This window comes from Oncorhynchus clarkii, chromosome 17 (genome assembly GCF_045791955.1).
Source record: "Oncorhynchus clarkii lewisi isolate Uvic-CL-2024 chromosome 17, UVic_Ocla_1.0, whole genome shotgun sequence".
Classification (NCBI taxonomy): Eukaryota; Metazoa; Chordata; class Actinopteri; order Salmoniformes; family Salmonidae; genus Oncorhynchus; species Oncorhynchus clarkii.
The window spans coordinates 17,707,030-17,730,661 of NC_092163.1; the positions used below are offsets into that span (position 1 = coordinate 17,707,030).

The following is a 23,632-nucleotide window of genomic DNA, read 5'->3' on the forward strand; positions in this document are numbered from 1 at the left end:
CACACATTCTCCAGTCCAGGTAGGCAGGGTGATCACAGAAAACTGGCCTCTCAAGACTGGAACTGTGAGATGGAGAGTGCTCTGTTTTTCTCTATCAACACACCAAGACAGGTGGAAAAAAATATTTGTTGATATAACAAAAATGCAGAGGTGTGCCAAAGAGTTGTCTTGTTTCAAGGGAGGGGCAGCTAGGCGTTCATTCATGACTCATGGTAATTATAAGGCACAACAATGAAGGTGTGGCATGATTGAGAGATTAAGACTTGAATAGAACTGATTTATGAGACATAACATTCTTACTATGTAACCATACCTTTAAGGTGGGGCTCCTCCTCCTTCCAATTACCGTTAATGACAATTAAGTAATCGTACTGACATTCTGATCAACCCAAACTCAACAAAACAATAACATGGGATGTGTAAAACAGAAATATAACTAATGACTAATTATGACGATTATCATAATGAACTTCAAGCAAACTCAATAAATAACAGTGATGAGACGTGTAAAACCAGTAGAGCCATTTTATTTTGAACATGTTACACCTTCATATTACTGTACATGAGAGTACTGACCTCAAGTGAAAACGCTGTATGTAAAGGCGATTCTCCCTGAGATGTTCTCTCTTACAGTGTATTACAAAACAGAAACATTCTCAAATGACTGATATACAGTAGTTCTACTACAGAATGGCTTGAAATCATCAGATGTAACAATATTGTGAGGAGCTTCCAAACAAATGTTCTCTGTGTGAATGGTAAACAAATAGAAAAAGAGTAACTTTAAAATGTCTTTATTTATCACAAAGTCTATTCGTCTGCAACACGTCCATAGAGCAAACAGTGTGTAAACATGCATTTTATCTATGTGAAGAATTTCTATTATTGTGCACTCTGTCTAGCTATAAAGGTCATACTGCCAACAGACCAGGTGCAAGAGGAATCTCAGACATTCACAAATGATTGACGATGCTGAAATGTGAATGACTGACTTACTCTAGGAAGACAACTTTTCAGTCAAAATTAATCCATTATAGCTCTATAAATTACTCCCTTCAACACAAAAGCAATTACAGTACTTATTCTATGTTCCTTCATTCCTTCTGTGGTACTGACACAGTTCTTTGTACCACATTAACGTGTTTCCTGAATAAAAAGCAGAGAAATTCCACAATGCCCAGGTTAGAAAATGAACCCGGCTTCCTAAAATGTAGTAAAATAATAATCTCACTTGGGTTGGACAATTCAGACCTTGCTCTCAGAGGTCAAATGTCCGTCAGTGGGCCTCAAGGCAGAAGTCTCAGCCCTTAACCACAGATCTAGGATCAGATCACCCTACACTAAATCCTAACCTTAACGATTATGGGGATTAAAAAAAATTGATTATGACCCTGGACCAGTAATTATTATAGGGCCAACTTCTACCACCTCCATTGAACAGGTGGCTGGTTGGTCTACCGAGTCCAACCACCACTGGCCTCCTGTGAGGAAACAGAGAGAGAGAGAGATCCCCATTGACATTTCCCATTGTCTTTAGTCCTCTGATAGCTTCTCTTCTTACTCTCCCCTCCCACCAACCAGCTTGCAGAAAATAGAGTCTTCTCTTTGGCACAGATCAGCAGGGGTGTCAAACTCCACCACCTTCCCAGAATGCATCACCAGCACCCTGTCGGAGTCCAAGATGGTGTTGATCCTGTTGACAGAGAAAATCAAGGTGTCAAATTACGTTATAAATGTACCATGAAAACTTAAGTTATGTATAATTTGGTTTAAATGTCTACTAAAGCACTTAAGATTATTATGTAAAGTTGTGTTCATCGAGTAATTTACCTATGGGCAATGGTGAGGACAGTCTTGTCTTGAAATGTCTCTCTGATTGTCTGTTGTAGCAGTTTGTCAGTCTTTTGGTCAACGCTGGCTGTAGCTTCGTCAATACACAGAATCTATAGAGAGGAAACAATGGTTGAGAAATAAAGCCATGTTAGTTTTTTATTTCACCTTTATTTAACGAGGTAGGCCAGCTGAGAACAAGTTCTCATTTACAACTGCGACCTGGCCAAGATAAAGCAGAGCAGTGCGACAAAAAACAACAGAGTTACACATGGAATAAACAAAAGTATAGTCAATAACAAAAGAAAATCTATATACAGTGTCTGCAAATGGAGTAAGGAGGTAAGGCAATAAATAGGCCATAGTAGCGAAGTAATTACAATTTAGCAAATTAACACTGGAGTGATAGATGTGCAAGTAGAAATACTGGTGTGCAAAAGAGCAAAAAAAGTAAATAAAAACAATATGGGGATGAGGGAGGTAGTTGGATGGGCTATTTACAGATGGGCTGTGTACAGCTGCAGCGATCAGTGAGCTGCTCAGATAGCTGATGCTTAAAGTTAGTGAGGGAGAAGTCTCCAACTTCAGCAATTTTTGTAATTTGTTCCAGTCATTGGCAGCAGAGAACTGGAAGGAAAGGCGGCCAAAGGAAGTGCTGGCTTTGGGGATGACCAGTGAGATACCTGCTGGAGCGCGTGCTATGGGTGGGTGTTGTTATCGTGACCAGTGAGCTAAGATAAGGCGGAGCTTTACCTAGTAAAGACTTATAGATGACCTGGAGCCAGTGGGTCTGGCGACGAATATGTAGCGAGGGCCAGCCGACGAGAGCATACAGGTCGCAATGGTGGGTGATATATGGGGCTTTGGTAACAAAACAGATGGTACTGTGATAGACTGCATCCAGTTTACTGAGTAGAGTGTTGGAGACTATTTTGTAAATGACATCGCCGAAGTCGAGCATTGGTAGGATAGTCAGTTTTACGAGGGTATGTTTGGCAGTGTGAGTGAAGGAGGCTTTGTTGCGAAATAGGAAGCCGATTCTAGATTTAATTTGGGATTGGAGATGCTTAATGAGTCTGGAAGGATTGTTTACAGTCTAGCCAGACACCTAGGTATTTTTAGTTGTCCACATATTCTAAGTCAGAACCATCCAGAGTAGTGATGCTAGTAGGGCAGGCGGATGCGGGCAGCGATCGGTTGAAGAGCATGCATTTAGTTTTACTAGCGTTTAAGAGCAGTTGGAGGCCACGGAATGAGTGTTGTATGGCATTGAAGCTTGTTTGGAGGTTTGTTGACAAAGTGTCCAAAGAAGGGCCAGATGTATACAGAATAGTGTCGTCTGCGTAGAGGTAGATCAAGGAATCACCCGCAGCAAGAGCAACATCATTGATATATACAGAGAAAAGAGTTGGCCCGAGAATTGAACCCTGTGGTACCCCCATAGAGACTGCCAGAGATCCGGACAACAGGCCCTCCGATTTGACACACTGAACTCTATCTGAGAAGTAGTTGGTGAACCAGGCGAGGCAGTCATTTGAGAAACCAAGGCCGTTGAATCTGCCGATAAGAATACAGTGATTGACAGAGTCGAAAGCCTTGGCCAGGTCGATGAAGACGGCTGCACAGTACTGTCTTTTATTGATGGCAGTTATATCGTTTAGTACCTTGAGCGTGGCTGAGGTGCACCCGTGACCAGCTCGGAAACCGGATTGCACAGCGGAGAAGGTACGGTGGGATTCAAAATGGTCAGTGATCTATTTGTTAACTTGGCTTTTGAAGACTTTGGAAAGAAAGAGCAGGATGGATATACAGTGCCTTGCGAAAGTATTCGGCCCCCTTGAACTTTGCGACCTTTTGCCACATTTCAGGCTTCAAACATAAAGATATAAAACTGTATTTTTTTGTGAAGAATCAACAAGTGGGACACAATCATGAAGTGGAACGACATTTATTGGATATTTCAAACTTTTTTAACAAATCAAAAACTGAAAAATTGGGCGTGCAAAATTATTCAGCCCCCTTAAGTTAATACTTTGTAGCGCCACCTTTTGCTGCGATTACAGCTGTAAGTCGCTTGGGGTATGTCTCTATCAGTTTTGCACATCGAGAGACTGACATTTTTTCCCATTCCTCCTTGCAAAACAGCTCGAGCTCAGTGAGGTTGGATGGAGAGCATTTGTGAACAGCAGTTTTCAGTTCTTTCCACAGATTTTCGATTGGATTCAGGTCTGGACTTTGACTTGGCCATTCTAACACCTGGATATGTTTATTTTTGAACCATTCCATTGTAGATTTTGCTTTATGTTTTGGATCATTGTCTTGTTGGAAGACAAATCTCCGTCCCAGTCTCAGGTCTTTTGCAGACTCCATCAGGTTTTCTTCCAGAATGGTTCTGTATTTGGCTCCATCCATCTTCCCATCAATTTTAACCATCTTCCCTGTCCCTGCTGAAGAAAAGCAGGCCCAAACCATGATGCTGCCACCACCATGTTTGACAGTGGGGATGGTGTGTTCAGTGTGATGAGCTGTGTTGCTTTTACGCCAAACATAACGTTTTGCATTGTTGCCAAAAAGTTCAATTTTGGTTTCATCTGACCAGAGCACCTTCTTCCACATGTTTGGTGTGTCTCCCAGGTGGCTTGTGGCAAACTTTAAACAACACTTTTTATGGATATCTTTAAGAAATGGCTTTCTTCTTGCCACTCTTCCATAAAGGCCAGATTTGTGCAATATACGACTGATTGTTGTCCTATGGACAGAGTCTCCCACCTCAGCTGTAGATCTCTGCAGTTCATCCAGAGTGATCATGGGCCTCTTGGCTGCATCTCTGATCAGTCTTCTCCTTGTATGAGCTGAAAGTTTAGAGGGACGGCCAGGTCTTGGTAGATTTGCAGTGGTCTGATACTCCATTTCAATATTATCGCTTGCACAGTGCTCCTTGGGATGTTTAAAGCTTGGGAAATCTTTTTGTATCCAAATCCGGCTTTAAACTTCTTCACAACAGTATCTCGGACCTGCCTGGTGTGTTCCTTGTTCTTCATGATGCTCTCTGCGCTTTTAACGGACCTCTGAGACTATCACAGTGCAGGTGCATTTATACGGAGACTTGATTACACACAGGTGGATTGTATTTATCATCATTAGTCATTTAGGTCAACATTGGATCATTCAGAGATCCTCACTGAACTTCTGGAGAGAGTTTGCTGCACTGAAAGTAAAGGGGCTGAATAATTTTGCACGCCCAATTTTTCAGTTTTTGATTTGTTAAAAAAGTTTTAAATATCCAATAAATGTTGTTCCACTTCATGATTGTGTCCCACTTGTTGTTGATTCTTCACAAAAAAATACAGTTTTATATATTTATGTTTGAAGCCTGAAATGTGGCAAAAGGTCGCAAAGTTCAAGGGGGCCGAATACTTTCGCAAGGCACTGTAGGTCTGTAACAGTTTGGGTCTAAAGTGTCACCCCCTTTGAAGAGGGGGATGACCGCGGCAGCTTTCCAATCTTTAGGAATCTCTGACGATACAAAAAGAGAGGTTGAACAGACTAGTAATAGGGGTTGGAACAATGGTGGCAGATAATTTTAGGAAGAGTGTGTCCAGATTGTCTAGCCCAGCTGATTGTCTAGTAATTGATATGGATGGTTGAATTCAAAGCCATGATAGTACTTGGTATGGATGAATGAATTCAAAGCCATGTTAGTAATCGATATGGATGGATGGTGTGGGCTGGTTCTTACATTAGCTTCAGTCAGCAGAGCCCTGGCCAGACACAGCAGCTGTCTCTGTCCCAAAGAGAGAGACTTGCCCCGCTCTCCCACCTCAGCACCAAGACCACCTAAGATACACAGATGTTAGTGAGGACACCTGACCGAACTCTTACAGACAGAAACATGAACTAATTACTACCGTCACTCTCTTCCTTCCTTGTTCTTTCACTCTCACTTGGTTTGATACCAAACGTGAAAGTAGAATTAATGTCTTACAGGTACTAGACATGCTATGTTTTTTTTTTTATGGGTCTAATCTAGGGCTGTGGCGGTCATGACATTTTGTGATTGTAAAGCAAATAACTGCCGGTCTCACGGTAATTGACCGTTAATTAACAAACACATTTGGCATCTCCTGGCTTCCACACTGATGCAGACCTTTGGAACCTCTACATTTTAAAAAGTCTAATAAACCTATGTAATATAACCTACACCATCACAATAAATCCATTATTTATTTAAGACAGGTCTAAAGAAACATGATATGAAGAAAATGCAGTCTATTTCAGAAGAAGTTGTTGTCGTTATGTTAGGCCCTGATCTGGCTTTGCCATATGGCTGTGGGCGACACTAGTTCAATTAGCAGACAAGATTTGCTTAGAATTCAGTGGCATTATTTTATAGTGTGAAGAATACAATTCAAAAAGAATACATACAGTTGAAGTGGGAAGTTTACATACACTTAGGTTGGAGTCATTAAAACTTGTTTTTCCACCACTTTAAAACACGGGGGTGGCAGCATCATGTTGTGGGGGTGCTTTGCTGCAGGAGGGACTGGTGCACTTCACAAAATAGATAGCATCACGAGGACGGAAAATTAAGTGGATATATTGAAGAAACATCTCAAGACATCAGTCAGGAAGTTAAAGCTTGTTTGCAAATGGGTCTTCCAAATGGACAATGACCAAGCATACTTCCAAATGTGTGGAAAATGGCTTAAGGACAACAAAGTCAAGGTATTGGAGTGGACATCACAAAGCCCTGACCTCAATCCTTTAGAAAATGTGTGGGCAGAACTGAAAAAGTATATGCGAACAAGGAGGCCAACAAACCTGACTCAGTTACACCATCTCTGTCAGGAGGAATGGGACACAATTTACCCAACATATTGTGGGAAGCTTGTGGAAGGCTACCCGAAACGTTTGACCCAAGTTAAACAATTTAAAGGCAATGCTACCTAATACTAATTGAGTGTAAGTAAACTTCTGACCCACTGGGAATGTGATGAAAGAAATAAAAGCTGAAATAAATCACTCTATTATTATTCTGAGTTCACATTCTTAAAAAAAAGTGGTGATCCTAACCGACCTAAGATAGGGAATTTTTACTTGGATTTAAATGTCAGGAATTGTGAAGTTTAAATGTACAGTGAGGGAAAAAAGTATTTGATCCCCTGCTTATTTTGTACGTTTGCCCACTGACAAAGAAATGATCCGTCTATAATTTTAATGGTAGGTTTATTTGAACAGTGAGAGACTGAATAACAAATAAATCCAGAAAAATGCATGTCAAAAATTTTATAAATTGATTTGCATTTTAATGAGGGAAATAAGTATTTGACCCCTCTGCAAAACATGAGGTGGCAAAACACCTGGTGGCAAAACACTTGTTGGCAATCAGAGGTCAGACGTTTCTTGTAGTTGGCCACCAGGTTTGCACACATCTCAGGAGGGAATTTGTCCCACTCCTCTTTGCAGATCTTCTCCAAGTCATTAAGGTTTTGAGGCTGACGTTTGGAAACTCGAACCTTCAGCTCCCTCCACAGACTTTCTATGGGATTAAGGTCTGGAGACTGGCTAGGCCACTCCAGGAGATTAATGTGCTTCTTTTTGAGCCACGCCTTTGTTGCCTTGGCCATGTATTTTGGGTCATTGTCATGCTGGAATACCCATTCATGACCCATTTTCAATGCCCTGGCTGAGGGAAGGAGGTTCTCACCCAAGATTTGATGATACATGGCCCCGTCCATCGTCCCTTTGATGCGGTGAAGTTGTCCTGTCCCCTTAGCAGAAAAACACCCAGAAAGCATAATGTTTCCACCTCCATGTTTGACGGTGGGGATGGTGTTCTTGGGGTCATAGGCAGCATTCCTCCTCCTCCAAACACAGCGAGTTGAGTTGATGCCAAAGAGCTCTATTTTGGTCTCATCTGACCACAACACTTTCACCCAGTTGTCCTCTGAATCATTCAGATGTTCATTGGCAAACTTCAGACGGGCATGTACAGCGGGGCAAAAAAGTATTTAGTCAGCCACCAATTGTGCAAGTTCTCCCACTTAAAAAGATGAGAGGCCTGTAATTTTCATCATAGGTACACTTCAACTATGACAGACAAATTGAGAAAAAAAAATCCAGAAAATCACATTGTAGGATTTTTTATTAATTAATTTGCAAATTATGGTGGAAAATAACTATTTGGTCACCTACAAACAAGCAAGATTTCTGGTTCTCACAGACCTGTTTGAGGTTGTGGACAGGTGTCTTTTATACTGATAACAAGTTTAAACAGGTACCATTTAATACAGGCAACGAGTGGAGGACAGAGGAGCCTCTTAAAGAAGAAGTTACAGGTCTGTGAGAACCAGAAATCTTGCTTGTTTGTTATTGACCAAATACTTATTTTCCACCATAATTTGCAAATAAATTCAATAAAAATCCTACAATGTGATTTTCTGGATTTTTTTTCTTCTCATTTTGTCTGTCATAGTTGAAGTGTACCTATGATGAAAATTACAGGCCTCTCTCATCTTTTTAAGTGGGAGAACTTGCACAAGTTCTCCCACTGTGGCTGACTTGGTGGCTGACTAAATACTTTTTTGCCCACTGTATATGTGCTTTCTTGAGCAGGGGGACCTTGCGGGCGCTGCAGGATTTCAGTCCTTCACGGCGTAGTGTGTTACAAATTGTTTTCTTGGTGACTATGGTCCCAGCTGCCTTGAGATCATTGACAAGATCCTCCCGTGTAGTTCTGGGCTGATTCCTCACTGTTTTCATGATCATTGCAACTCCACGAGGTGAGATCTTGCATGGAGCCCCAGGCCGAGGGAGATTGACAGTTCTTTTGTATTTCTTCCATTTGCGAATAATCGCACCAACTGTTGTCACCTTCTCACCAAGCTGCTTGGCGATGGTCTTGTAGCCCATTCCAGCCTTGTGTAGGTCTACAATCTTGTCCCTGACATCCTTGGAGAGCTCTTTGGTCTTGGCCATGGTGGAGAGTTAGGAATCTGATTGATTGATTGCTTCTGTGGACAGGTGTCTTTTATACAGGTAACAAACTGAGATTAGGAGCACTCCCTTTAAGAGTGTGCTCCTAATCTCAGCTCGTTATCTGTATTAAAGACACCTGGGAGCCAGAAATCTTTCTGATTCAGAGGGGGTCAAATACTTATTTCCCTCATTAAAATGCAAATCAATTTATAACATTTGTGACATGCGTTTTTCTGGATTGTTTTGTTATTCTGTCTCTCACTGTTCAAATAAACCTACCATTCAAATTATAGACTGATCATTTATTTGTCAGTGGACAAAAGTACAAAATCAGCAGGGGATCAAATACACCTTAGCCAAATACAGTGAGGGGAAAAAGTATGTAAACTTCCGACTTCAACTGTAGCTGAATAAAATAGAAAGGATGCTTTCACCAAACAATTTCTGAGGGAGTGCGCTATTCTGTGTTGAGGGGTTAACAAAGAAATACAAAACTTTAGTTGTGATACAAACTTTGGGCTATATGTTTTGATTTGTAATACAATCTAAGGCTGCAAGATGCGAGTAAGGAAGATTTGAAAAAAGTTGCATGAAAGGCATGAGCTCTGCTTTGTTGCTTGCACAGGCTGCACACACTTCATCAGTCTCTCATTCACAATTTGACAAGCACTTGATAATGCCTCAAATTTCCCGGTGGCATCCCCCTAGTGTGACCGTAATGCCCCCTTAAAAAAACAATGCCTTTTTACGGCCAGTGGCATTTGTGCGCTTGGTCTGAATATTCAGTGCATTCGTAAAGTATTCAGACCCCTTCACTTTTTCCACATTTTGTTACGTTACAGCTTTATTCTAAAATTGATTAAATTAATTTTGTTCATCAATCTACACACAATGACAAAGTGAAAACAGGGTTTTAGCATATTTATTACAATGCTCAATCCGCAATGAGGTGGATCATTGACTACAGATCAGAACATGTAGCTTAAAATGTTGATAAACATTGGGCTATTTCTTCACATTATAAGCAGGAATGTTCCAAAATGCAATCAATTAGCAAAAGTGAGCATAAATGCGATTATGCATGCAATTCTTTATTATAAAGGTGTATTTTTATGGTGAAAATTATTTCCCCCAAATTTGAAACTCGCGTGCCGCCTATGTATGCACGTTAGGCTCTACACCAGTCATTAAGCAGATTAATGTGCTTAATTTTAAGAAGTTATTTGGCCACTTTAGTTGTGATTCAAACCTTATCCAAACATATAGGCCTATGGGCTTGGCTACATTAGGTGTTTCCTGCCTTAATGCACACAAGCGGCATCATTCACAATTGATAATATATCATTCACAAGTGATAGGCTAATCATGTCACCCATTAGACTATTCTCAAATCAAACTTTGTCACATGCGCAGAATACAACAAGTGTAGACTTTACCGTGAAATGCTTACTTACAAGCCCTTAACCAACAGTGCAGTTCAAGAAGAAGAAAATATTTATCAAGTAGACTAAAATAAAAATAAATAATGAAAGTAACACAATAAGAATAACATAACGAGGCTATATACAGGGGGCACCGGTACCGAGTCAGTGTGCTGGGGGTCAGGCTAGTTGAGGTAAACAAATGGAGGGGGGGTTAACGTAAATTGTCTGGTGGTAATTTCATGAATTGTTCAGCAGTCTTATGGCTTGGGGGTAGAAGCTGTTGAGGAGCCTTTTGGTCCTAGACTTGGCGCTACATTACCTCTTGCCGTAGCAGAGAAAACAGTCTATAACTTGGGTGACTGGAGTTTCTGACAATTCTATGGGCTTTCCTCTGACACCACCTATTATATAGGTCCTGGATGGCAGGAAGCTTGGCCCCAGTGATGTACTGGGCCGTTCGCACTACCTTCTGTAGCGCCTTACGGTCAGATGCCAAGCAGTTGCCATACCAGGCGGTGATGCAACCGGTCAGGATGCTCTCGATGGTGCAGCTGTAAAACCTTTTGAGGATCTGGGGACCCAAGCAAAATCTTTTCAGTCTCTTGAGGGGGCAAAGGTTTTGTCGTGCCCTCTTCACGACTGTCTTGGTATGTTTGGACCATGATAGTTCGTTGGTGATGTGGACACCAAGGAACAAGAAACTCTCGACCCGCTCCACTACAGACCCGTCGATGTTAATGGGGGCCTGTTCGGGCCGCCTTTTCCTGTAGTCCACAATCAGCTCCTTTGTCTTGCTCACATTGAGAGGTTGTTGTCCTGGCACCACACTGCCAGTTCTCTGACCACCGCCATATAGGACGTCTCATCGTTGTCGGTGATCAGGCCTATCACTGTTGTGTCGTCAGAAAACTTGATGGTATTGGAGTTGTATTTGGCCACACAGTCGTGGGTGAACAGGGAATACAGGAGGGGACTAAGTACACACACGAGGGGCCCCAGTGTTAAGGATCAGCGTGGCAGACGTGTTGTTGCCTACTCTTACCACCAGGAGGCGGCCCGTCAGGAAATCCTGGATCCAGTTGCAGAGGGAGGTGTTTAGTCCCAGAGTCCTTAGCTTAGTGATGAGCTTCGTGGACACTATGGTGTTGAACACTGAGCTGTAGTCAATGAACAGCATTCTCACATAGGTGTTCCTTTTGTCCAGGTGAGAAAGGTCAGTGTGGAGTGTGATTGAGATTGCGTCATCTATGGATCTGTTGGAGCAGTATGCGAATTGGAATGGGTCTAGGGTGTCCGGGAGGATGCTGTCGATGTGAACCATGACCACCCTTTCAAAGCACTTCATGGCTACTGACGTGAGTGCCATGAGGTGGTAATCCTTTAGGCAGGTTACCTTCGCTTCCTTAGGCACAGGGACTATGGTGGTCTGCTTGAATCTATGCACTTAAATAGCAAATGAAGGAAACCTTTCCCGTGATTAATTTTAATGCCAGCCAGGGAGGCTATACTTCTGTTTTAAAGCAAAGCAATGTGTTTAATATTAGGGAAGCCTAGCTTACAGAAAGCTGATTGGATCCTCCTCTTTTTAATAGAGGCCATCAAAACACTGTTCTCTCCCACAATTTCATATCCTATAGAAATGTTGCGCAACATGAGCTCATGAAGTGTTTGATTTGATTTCTGATTACATTTGCATTGCTGTCAGAGTGATTAGAAGGACAATAGAGTGCTGAGTACCAGGCAGTTAGCAAGTTTGGTAAGCTACTAATGACCATCAGCAGCATCAGAGCTTGGAGAAGCCTAGTTACCATGACTAAACGGTCACGTGGAATTTGACTGCCTTCATGACTCGTGACTGCCGGTGTGGCGGTAATATGGTCACTAACAGCCCTAGTCTAATCATAGAATGACATATAGATGGATATATTACATATAGAATCGCTATTAATGTCATATGATCGCCGTGTCATAACTTTTATCATGTATTAACTTTTAATGTGGCAAAAAAACAACCAGTCATGAAGTTTTCACTTGATTGTGAAACAATCACTTCAAAAGGCACTCCTTTTAGCTACCCACGCATGTTTGTCCACTCACAAAATAATTCCAGCATCCAGTGCACCCGCAATTTTCTGAATGGAAAGACAAATCTGTTACAAAAAAACGAAAAGTGTAATAACATTCAGCGATTGTCATTAGGCCCAATACTCTTGTAGCTTGAATTGATGCATCCAATGCTGTACATGCGCATCTGTCACTTATCTCCACCTTCGCAACATTTTTGTGTTCTCTTTGAACCACAGCACAATTTGAAGGGTATGCGGACCGATTTTAAGTCAACTCGCTCATTTTCATGCAGCTGACATGCGGTAATGTTAAATAATGGTGTCATTGTATATAGTTTTCTTGGCATTTCCTTTTAATTATTGCAATGGGCAACGTTTTACCAGGACGGCATTCCACCACTAATTATTTTGTCGGGACATGTTACCGGAATGTACCGGCTTACTTTCACCCATGTTTGATACCCCTCTTCTCTCCATTGGTCTCTCATTCTGTTTGTCTGTTTAATTCAACTACTCCTCCTATTTCTTATCCGCTATATCACCCTTTCATTTGCATGCTTTTTCATCATCCATCTCCCTTCTATCACCATCACAATCTCCCTCCTCTATTGTCCTCAATCCTCTCCCACCCTCCCGCTTTCTCACCGATGCGGTTGATGACAGGGCTGAGGTGACAGTGTTCCAGGACCTCCAGTAGCCGGGGGTCAGGGTGACGTCCACATGGGTCCAGGTTCTCCCTCACTGTCCCGCTGAACAGGAATGGGTCCTGGGGGATAATGGCCAGTTTGGACCTGCAGGGGGAGCCACAAATACAGTGTGAACGATTGATCTGTCAACTACTCTAGATTCATGAATGAATGAAGGAACACAGATTTCTTATATTTCTAAATATGCAGACATGCACGATGAATGTCGTCACCTATAAAGGGCTTTTATTACAGATGCACAGATCACCATCCAAGTACACAATAATGTTGTCTGGCAGTTGGAAAAGTACAAAAAAACATTCAAATCCATTATCATCATATCACCACCATATTCATCAACATCATCTCTTAATCCTCTCACCTGAGCTGGGCCAATCCCACCTGTCTGGTGTCCACTCCATCCAGTAAGATCTGACCCTGGTTCAGCTCCACCATGCGGAAGAGGGCCAGGAACAGGGTGGACTTTCCTGAGCCCGTCCGGCCCACCACCCCCACCTTTTCCCCAGGCCGGACCACCAGGCTCACCCCGTCCAGGGCGTTGGGCAGCCCCTCTCTGTAGGACAGCACGGCCCCACGGAACTCCACCCAACCCTGCTCCGGCCACGAGGTGGGCACCTATGGTAAAGACGGAAGTAGATGGGTCCTCAGTCATTTAACAAATGTACTTGTTTTCTATTCCCCTGAGTGGCCACTTCAGTAAGAAGTAACTGACCAGGCTAAAAGACCCAAAAAACTTGAACAAATAGATTTAGTAATTTTAGAAATAACATCTATCCAACACCTCATAAAGACAGCCACTGAAAACCTGCCACATAACCTTCTAAAGGTCTACAGAGTGGTGTACACTTCTGATATAGAAAAAAATGAATTATGAAACCTCTTCAAATGAGGTGCAGCTGAGTGGTATGCTATAAGACACACGCCCTCACAGGACTCCTCACCTGTGGGTTGCTGTGTTGTGGCTCAGTGGGCAGGGTGGTGGAGTACTCCTCGGTGCGCTCCACACTCACCAGCTGCAACTCTGTCTGGGTGAAGCTGAAGATGAGGCTTGACAGCAGGCCTGTGATGGACAGAGCATAGGACAGGGACAGACCCACCAGACCTGGCAGGGAGAACACCCATAGGACAAACAGTCATTATTAAGGCCAAGACACAGCAAACAGGACATGTCTAGAGTATACTCAATACAAAACAATATTGCCCTCAGAACAGCCTCAATTCGTCAGGGAATGGACTCTACAAGGTGGCAAAAGTGTTCCACAGGGATGCTGACCCATGTTGACACCAATGCTTTCCACAGTTGTGTCAAGTTGGCTGGATGTCTTTTGGGTGGTGGACCATTCTTGATATACACGGGAAACTGTTGCGCGTGGAAAAACCCAGCAGTGTTGCAGTTCTTGACACAAACTGTGCGCCTGGCACCTACTACAAAATATTTGTCTTACCCATTCACCCTCTGAATGGCACATACACAATCCATGTCTCAATTTTCTCAAGGCTTAAAAATCATTTAACCTGTCTCCTCCCCTTCATCTACACTGATTGAAGTTGATTTAACAAGTAACATCAATAAGGGATCATAGCTTTCACCTGGATTCACCTGTTCAGACGATGTCATGGAAAGAGGTGTTCTTAATGTTTTGTACACTCAGTGTAAATATACTGATACTATTTCTAAATTCTCCTCTACACCAGCCTCAACAACTAGTCGACATAAACAGTGTAATCTGAGTCAAGGCCTGTGTTGTGCTAGGTCTGTGCTGACTATGGGACACATGCTAACACGCTAGCTGGCTGCTCACCTGAGTCGATGGATTTGAACTGGTGCTGGACGACGGCGATCACGCCGATGCCCGTCACCACGACGACGCCGATCATCTGCAGGCGGATGTCCAGCCACTGCATGGCGGCGTTGCAAAGGAACAGACAGCGCTGGTTCTGCTCCAGGCGCCGCTCATTCTCCTCCTCGAATCTGGAACCACAACAGACAGAGAACATGAACCTCCTTCCACTCAAAGGTTACCTAATTCATGCATTGATAGCAATATTTCAACTGTAACCGCAGGCAGACAACTGTGTATTTATACTGAAATCCTATTCACTTATTTTTACATTTTCAAATATTACAGTAGTAGCCAGCACAAAAAACATGTTTCGGCTTGGACCTTGGACTGGTCCTAGAGAGGTACAGGTTAAGCAGGCTTTTGTGCCAGCTCAGCACTAACCGCTAACACCCCTGATTCAACTAGCCAAATCAAAGTTGGCAACCACAGATCTAGGTTGGCCTAAAACATCAATTCCTCATTCTAACTTTACCGTCCTCACCTGGAGGCACTGGAACTTGCTCGGATGGTACCCAGGCCACTCAGCGTCTCAGAGAAATGTGAATACACCGGCGAGAGGGTGAGGCTGCACAGACGCTTTAGGTCTCTGGATGTGTGTCGGTAGAAGCGCTGTGTGCAGTGGTAAAGCAGGCCCAGGGGAAGCAGGGGCACTAGGACCCAGGGCAGGCCGTAGCTCATCACTAGCAGCATGCCCAGTAGGCCGAAGATGTTAGCCAGCAGGATGTTGAGGAAGAAAGGGAGAGTGTCGTCCACGCTGTACAGGTCGGAGGAGAAGCGGTTAAGGATGCGGCCCAGCGGTGTAGTGTCAAAGAAGGTAACTGTAGCCTGGATTGATATAGAGAGAGGCGGGTCAGGGGTAGTTAGGTGTGTTTGTACTCTATCATGGCAATGTAAATAGTAAACATTACAAACACGTGGATTAAGGTGGTCTAGCAGTCTAAACCGCTGCCTCCCGATCACATATAGCGCTGCAGCATGGGACCAAAGCCTTTTCAGCCTAAAACTAGCTTTCCCACTGTCTCTCCTCTATCCAATAAAGCATTTTTGTTTAAGTACAAAAAAAAGTATGTATAATAATTTAATATATGCCATATATATATATATATATATATATATATATATATAATATTTTTTTTTACAAACAGTAAACTACACTAGAAATGTGTGGACACACAACAAGTACACTGTAAATTATTTGAAAGCATCAACTCTCACACAGTGGAGGCTGCTGAAGGGAGGACGGCTCATAATAATGGCTGGAATGGCGTCAATGGAGTGGTATAAACCACATGGAAACCACGTCTTTGATGTGTTTGATATCATTCCATCGACTCCATTCCAGCCATTACTATGAGCCATCTTGCCCTCAACAGCCTCCACTGCACTCACAGCATGAGTTGAACAATGAGAAGTTTTCAAAATTAATCATATTTATGCTACAAATTTAAAATACTGCCTTTGCATGATTGAAACCATGACCATGACTAAAACAGTTTCCCGAGGAGTCAACTTAACAGAAAAAGCCCACCTTGAGGACTGTGTCCAGCAGTCTGTTGTGGACAACCGATGCTGCACGGATGCCTCCATAGGCGAAGAGGAAGGCTCGGATGGCGGTGAAGATCGTGTTAGCCCCCGCAATGGAACCGTAAACCGTCAGATAGAACTTCACTTCTGAGCTGATGTTGGCGAAAGGTGTCGTTTCCATAATACTGACCGGGTGCCTGGAGATAAGGGGAGAAAACATGCATTTTAATATGCAATTGCTTAATAAATCTTGTCATGCGTGTGTGCTGCATCATGGATGTCTGTGGGATTTGACACCTCCATGAAACCTAATCCTTTTACTGCACAATCTAAAATATGTAGAGGCTCTGTATATAAATGTATCTAAGTATGACTTAAAGCAGTGTGGAGTCGTAAGTGGATTATATAAGAGGAATCACACTGCACATTCTGAGTAATTGGAATCTTATCTAGGGTATCAGTGTTAACGTTGTAACAACCTCTAACTTACATTAGTCCTCCAGGAGAGAATAGCAGCAGATGTGGTGAGCTGTAGGCAGGCGTTAGAACACTCTGGGATGAACCATTGTTATTCAGGTTAGAGATCCAGTGGGACAGCCACCAGTCAGACACATTCTTAGAGGCTGAGGGACAAAGACAGCAAAATGTACAAAACATACACAAGCCTGCAAAGGCAACAGAAGTGTGATGTGATTAAGGAACCAGGTGGTCAGTGTACCTTGCATGAGGAGTAGGGACAGTAGGATGGAGACAGCCAAAGCCCCTCCTACCGCTCTCCAGTAGGCGTGGTAAACCTTCCAGGCCAGCCCGCCCACAGCCTTCTGCTCCTCCCCTAAGAGTGAAGACTCCACCTCTGCAAACAGCTCATTGGACGGACCCTGCTCCTCCTCTCGCTCAATAACATCTGATTCAAGTCAGAATGCATATAAAAACACCTGGCAATTTTTTCATACAATAGTCCACCACTCAATTCAAGATGTAGAAAGTAATTAAATGGAGCTTCGTTCCTCTGCATCAGTGATATTAGCACTGTGTCGCAAGCAATATATTCCCAAAACACAATGCTAAGAGACATTAATGACTACTGTTACCTTTCTCCTTTGCATTACTGTCATTCTTCCGGTTCTTGGGCACTGCTTCTACCAAAGGCAGGACCTCTTCAGGTGTACCTATTTAAATCAAATGAGTTTATTCAGACATATAAATGTGTTAACACAGAAAAGTAAATCATTATTCCATTATCAATTGAAGAACATAAGGCCCAAGTTCACTACCAGTTTTAATAATTGTTCCATTGTCCATGAGAATCACCACATCAGCTTTGTCCACAAACTCTATGCGGTGGGTGCAAAGGATTCTGGTCTTGCTCCTGAGGATTCCCATGATGCATCTCTCCATGAGGTGATGGGCCACGTCAGTGTCTACTGCTGCCAGTGGATCGTCCAGGAGGAAAATGTCTTTCTCCTTGTGTGTTTAAAAGAGAGGGGGAGTATGCAGATGTGTGCAAGAGAGATAAAGACAAAGAGAGAGAAACCTTCAGTACAAAAAGCTAATCATTGAATGTTTTCTGCTATCCAAACTCCCAACCTGGTAAAAGCTTGCTTGTTTAATCAAGTTGGAGATTCACTGTTCTAGATGGCTGTTGTGTTACAATGGAATCTGGTGAGGACTCTTACCATGTAAACAGCTCTGGCCAAGGCCAGGCGAGCTTTCTGTCCTCCACTCAGATTAACTCCATTCTCTCCCACCTCGGTCCTGTCCCCATTAGGCAGAATCTGGACAAACAAGACAATTCAGTCAAATACTTCCATATGCACCGAGTTTGGAATTTATGTTTATAACATTCATTGGATATATCCCAAATATATTAGGGGTAGTCAAGTAAAGCTTGTACTGGGTCAAAATAAAATGGAATGGGGGAGAAAGCCAGCATTGAGGTTGTCTGTGAGGATAAGAGAGATTGAAGCAGAGACAGAAACAAATAAAGAGAGTGAAAAAGAGAGATGCTGAGTCTCACATTGATGTCGTCTGTGAGAGCACAGGCCTCCACCACGGCCTGGTAGAAGGAACTGTTGTAGTCTCTGCCAAACAGGATGTTGTCCCGAACTGTTGCATGCTGGATCCACGGCTCCTGAGCGGCTAGACCGAAACCATCCTCCCTGCCCTGGACGTATACAACACCTCCACGCCTACAGAGGGAAGTAATAACTCAATGATAGATCGAAAAAGGTCACTGAAATAAACAAACAAAACAAATTTACTTGAGCTTTGTAAACTTAGTAAATGAGGCGATGAGCACTACCTGTTGAGTTCTCCAGTGATGGCTGCCAGTAACGAGCTCTTCCCAGAGCCCACCTTTCCCACCACAACAACTAGGGATCCCTGACGGACAAGAAAAAAAGCATTACAACATTGCAGTGATTAGATTGTAGACCCCATGATTTACACGCTGTATAGGTTACATAGTTTGTGATGCAGGGTACACACCTTAGTGATGGTGAGGTTGAGGCTATGGAGCAGCAGACTTCCTTTGGTGGATTCAGTCTCAGAGCCTGTATCTCCCTCTGTGGGTTGGTCTGGCCCCCCAGGCCCCTGCCATGAGAATGTGCCCTGACTCATCACAATGGTGTCCTGGGGGTCCTCAGGGGCCACTGTAAGTTGGAGCCACAAAGTCAATGAAAAACATTCATACACATAATCGCATATCTCACTTTCATAGACAGAGTTATTGAACATGTATTAATTAATAATGTATGTACAAGCAAAATGTACTTAATTTATGCTGCGCACTCACACACACACACCCACCATGACTGAAGTATGCATCGAGGTCCTGGTTGGGCAGCTTGAGGAAGCGTTGGATGCGGTCCAGGGAAACCTTGGCCTCCAGGGTGCCGTTGAGGACCCAGGGGAAGCTGTTGAGGGGGAGAATCAGCATGCCCACTAGAGCCAGAGTGGTGAACACCTGCAATGGAGGAGGGGAAGTGTCCCTATTCGAATTAGTCTCATGTACCCACATCCTCATTGTGTTCCTGGGTATCAGCTAGTAGGTCTTTCAACAGTTAATACGTCTCTTCCGATGTCCATTCTGGCATAGCCACCACTTGGAATGTTCTATCCGAAACATTACTTCATACAAGGTGGTATGTTAGTGAGGACATTGGAACAGATTGATTGCAAAATAGTTTGCTGACATTTAAAAGTGAAGCGCTCTAGTTTCACAAAATGAAACATGCCCTACCTTGGCTGCAGTGAGCTCATGGCCGAGCAGCACGTATGTGACGAAGGTGATGATAGATATGACTACGGGTAGAGCTCCCCAGGTGTACACACACAGAGCATCCAGGTACTTAATGGCCTTGAGGTGGGACAGCTCTTGCCTCCGACAATCTGCTATCTTCTGGGAAAAGTAGGCCCCCCAGTTGTAGAACTTGATGACTCGTATTCCAAAGAGGACCTCTGTCATTAGCTGGAAGGCAAGGACAGGGCAGACAGACGACATTGAATGAGTTCACATCTCACATCTGATATCGAAGTATTTTAATATAAAAGCTGTAGGACTAGGTCTACAAGAACCCGTATAGTATGTATGAAGTTGTATAATGCAATTACTACTTTATTACTACTTAATAGTACTACTCTAAACAATAAACATAGTGTCCATATTGATGTTTGCTATGGTTGGTGTGTTAAGATAAAAGTCAAAGATAGCCAAAGCCATAGAGAATTTCTCACCTTAACACGACTATCCTTATGTGTGAGCATGTGCTTGTTATTCTCCATGATCTTCGAGGCCAGCACCTTATTGAGCGGCACCAGCAGCAGAGCCACACCCAGTCCTCCTAGGAAGGCCACGCCCACCTGCAGGTAGAGCAGGTAGAGGGCAATAGAGAACTGGAAGGGCAGACTCCACATCTCGTGGAAACTGTTGAAGAAGTTGACCACGCGGTCCGTGTCCGTGCTCATGAAGTTGACCACCTCACCCAGGGTGAACCGCGCCGCCAAGCCACCGCCGTTGACCCGCAGTGCTTTGCCGTAGATGGAGGAGACGAGGGCGGCGCGCGCCGAGAGTGAGACCTTCGAGACCTCAAAGACGAAGAGGTTCCGGATGAGGGCGGAGAATAAGGTGCTGAAGAAGAGGCCCGTGGCACACCAGGCCCCCCAGCTGATGGGGGCCCCCTTCTCCTCCATGTAGGTCACCAGGCTGCTGAGGAGCAGGGGCCCCGCAAAGCCCAGCATGTTGCCTGCTAGCTTCAGCACTCCAAGCAGGTAGTAGCGCAGCCCGAAGGCTTTGTGCAACACTTTTAACAGTCCTACCTCCTCCACTGCTATGCCAGATAGTTCCTCCTGGAGGGGTGAAGTCCATGTTCCATTCTGTAGGCTCCTGCTTGCAGGCCTGGGTGTAGTGTTCCCTCTCTGTGTTGCTGCCCGCTGTTGGCAGTCCTCCCAGCAGCGGAGGAAGTGTCGGCGCACTGCGCTAGTGCGCAGTCTCCGGGGAAGGAGATAGACGTCGCATGGCCTCTCCAGCTCCCCACGCCGCCCACGCCTCAGCAGAGGGTTCAACCACAGGTACAGCAGGCGGGAGATGCAGCCACTGCCATCCTCTGCCACCATCTCTCCCGTGTCCTGGTAGAAACTCTCTGGGATGAGGAGTGAGCTGTCTGCATCATTGACGGACATGGAGGTGTAACTCCATTCACCAACGCAGGGAGCAGCGAAGGCCAGGAGGTAGACCAGGAGAGGGAGTCCCCGGGCGGCTGCTAGCACCAGCCGGGCCACTCTAAGGGGCTCCGCCAGGTCCAGGTAGGTGGAATCCCGGGCGTAAGCCAGCAGGATGACCACCAGGTTAGGGATAGGCAACAGCACCAGCAGTAGTAACATAGAGGGACCCCTGGTTCTTCTATGGATGGACCTCTGGAGGACAAGCAGGGCCCCAAAGTGGACCAGCCAGGCTAGAACGGCACATCCATCAGCCAGGACGTCCAGGTACATGTCCCCCTGGTGGAGGAGGGCCACCAGGACTAAGTCCCCTACAAAGAGCAGGGCCACCAGTAGGGCCGAGGCCACCCTGAGGCCCCAGCCACACGGGGGAGAGGGCCGGAGGAGACAGCATCTGTGTAATGCAAAAATATAAAATGGTAGATGAGCTGTCTGAAATATGGCCTGGCTAGATATAATAACTGATAAAGATGCCGATCTACAGAATGGGATCCAGTACAGACATGAACTAGACATGAACTTACTGTTCTGGAGGTATGCATCTTTATTTTACCTATGTGCAATATGGGGGCCTGTATTGCATGCTACTGTATGTGCTGTAGGATTATTAGTGGCCAGAATGTTCTAGCCTATGCCTTGTGATTTTGTGAGCGGCCTGACTGTGACCGAAAGTTACCTCTGAGCACTCAGGTAGACGGCACTGAAGACGGCCACCACAGCGTGAGCCAGGGCTCCCAGAACCAGCTGGTTAAAACAGGGGGTGATGGCTCCATCCCGCCACACTGGGAACGGGTCAAGGGTGTCCGTGTGGCACAGGCCAGAGATTAACTCACTGGGGCCAAAATCAGCCACCACACCTGTCCCCATTCTCCAAGCATCTGGGGAAAAGATATATACACAATTTACACTACTGTTCAAAAGTTTGGGGTCACTTAGAAATGTCCTTGTTTTTGAAAGAAAAGCACATTTTTTTGTCCATTAAAATAACATCAAATTGATCTGAAATACATTGTAGACGTTGTTAATGTTGTAAATAACTAGTAGCTGGAAACGGCAGATTTTCTATGGATTATCTACATAGGCGTATAGTGGCCCATTATCAGCAACCATCACTCCTGAGTCCAATCGCACGTTGTGTTAGCTAATCCAAGTTGATCATTTTAAAAAGCTAATTGATCATTAGAAAACCCTTTGGCAATTATTTTAGCACAGCTGAAAACTGTTGTACTGATTAAAGAAGCAATAAACTGGCCTTCTTTAGAGTAGTTGAGTATCTGGAGCATCAGCATTTGTGGGTTTGATTACAGGCTCAAAATATCCAGAAACAAAGTACTTTCTTCTGAAACTCGTCGGTCTATTCTTGTTCTGAGAAATGAAGGCTATTCTATGCGAGACATTGCCAAGAAACTGAAGATCTCGTACAACACTGTGTACTACTCCCTTCACAGAACAGCTCAAACTGTCTCTAACCAGAATAGAAAGAGTGGGAGGCCCCAGTGCACAACTGAGCAAGAGGACTACAGCACAGTTCTGTACTACCTAGCTACAGTTACACTACATATATAGCTAAATTATTTGTTTTAAGAAATGTGTTTGTCTCTCATTAAGCAGTCTACTGTCAACTCATTTGAAGCCCTCTATGATTCAGTTGCACATGGTTTAGCTAGCTATATTCTACTGGTCAGCCACACTTGCTTGGGGGGAAAATGTGTAAACATTGGGATGAGACTGGATAGCAAATCTCTCAACAGCAGCGTGTGTTATTGTTCGTCAAGTTAATTAAACATTGCCTTTTGCATGATATAAAGCGTATATATGGCAAGACTCTCTCAGCAACTTGGGATAAACACAATTGTCAATATAAAGTTAAATACCTGTTTACAGCTTTGGATTTATGGGAGAATGTAGCATTTGGTGGCGGAGCATCAGCAGTGTGACAACTTCCGGTGACGAGACAGATATTTTTCTCCAAAGCGTATGGTGCGTTCGCAATTGTATACAACATGTATAAAGATTGGAATGAAAGTTACAATAACTTTCTAGATTAGAAATCCAAATTAAAAACATATTTTCGCCCAAAAAATTAACTAATGTAACAACATTTTTTAAATGATTTTTTAATTTTTTTATTTAACCTTTATTTAACCAGGTAGGCTATTTGAGAACAAGTTCTCATTTACAACTGCGACCTGGCCAAGATAAAGCATAGCAGTGTGAACAGACAACAACACAGAGTTACACATGGAGTAAACAATAAACAAGTCACAACATATTAAAACACTTAGATTTTTCAGGCTACACCATAAATAGAACAATAAAACAATGTATGGTTATTAGTTACATTGAGCATAAAAGACACAGGATGCTTCTCTTTATGGAATGTTTTTTTATTCCGTATCAGAAATATCAGTAAGAAAAGTCCTATAAAAGACAGGTATGTATGTATGTGTGTCTTTAAAATATGAATATATAATCACAAAGTTGAATAGTTTACAAATAATAAAATGTATTTATTTTTAAATGTAAGTAAACTGCAGGTG

The 23,632-nt window shown here is 43.6% G+C and overlaps 1 protein-coding gene across 2 annotated transcripts; it reads right to left on the reverse strand.

The window, feature by feature from the left end:
• Window positions 1-498: 498 nt before the first annotated feature.
• On the reverse strand, window positions 499-23,040 carry LOC139370400 (ATP-binding cassette sub-family C member 10-like). 2 transcript variants are annotated; one of them, XM_071109849.1, is made up of 22 exons: window positions 22,967-23,040; window positions 21,769-21,970; window positions 20,109-21,486; window positions 19,615-19,842; window positions 19,182-19,338; window positions 18,861-19,024; window positions 18,676-18,755; window positions 18,391-18,562; window positions 18,050-18,148; window positions 17,648-17,837; window positions 17,465-17,542; window positions 17,092-17,277; window positions 16,864-16,996; window positions 16,378-16,570; window positions 15,331-15,674; window positions 14,808-14,977; window positions 13,947-14,107; window positions 13,367-13,620; window positions 12,944-13,089; window positions 5,570-5,667; window positions 1,831-1,943; window positions 499-1,693 (listed from the first exon to the last, which is right to left on the reverse strand). In XM_071109849.1, exons 2-22 carry the CDS (start codon window positions 21,957-21,959, stop codon window positions 1,558-1,560), a joined length of 4,671 nt encoding a protein of 1,556 aa, XP_070965950.1. In that variant the 5' UTR covers window positions 21,960-21,970; window positions 22,967-23,040; the 3' UTR covers window positions 499-1,557. The 2 variants fall into 2 exon arrangements, 1 of the variants encoding a protein (XP_070965950.1); XR_011627134.1 differs by lacking the exon at window positions 5,570-5,667 and having other exon boundaries at window positions 1,457-1,693; window positions 22,967-23,026.
• Window positions 23,041-23,632: the final 592 nt, after the last annotated feature.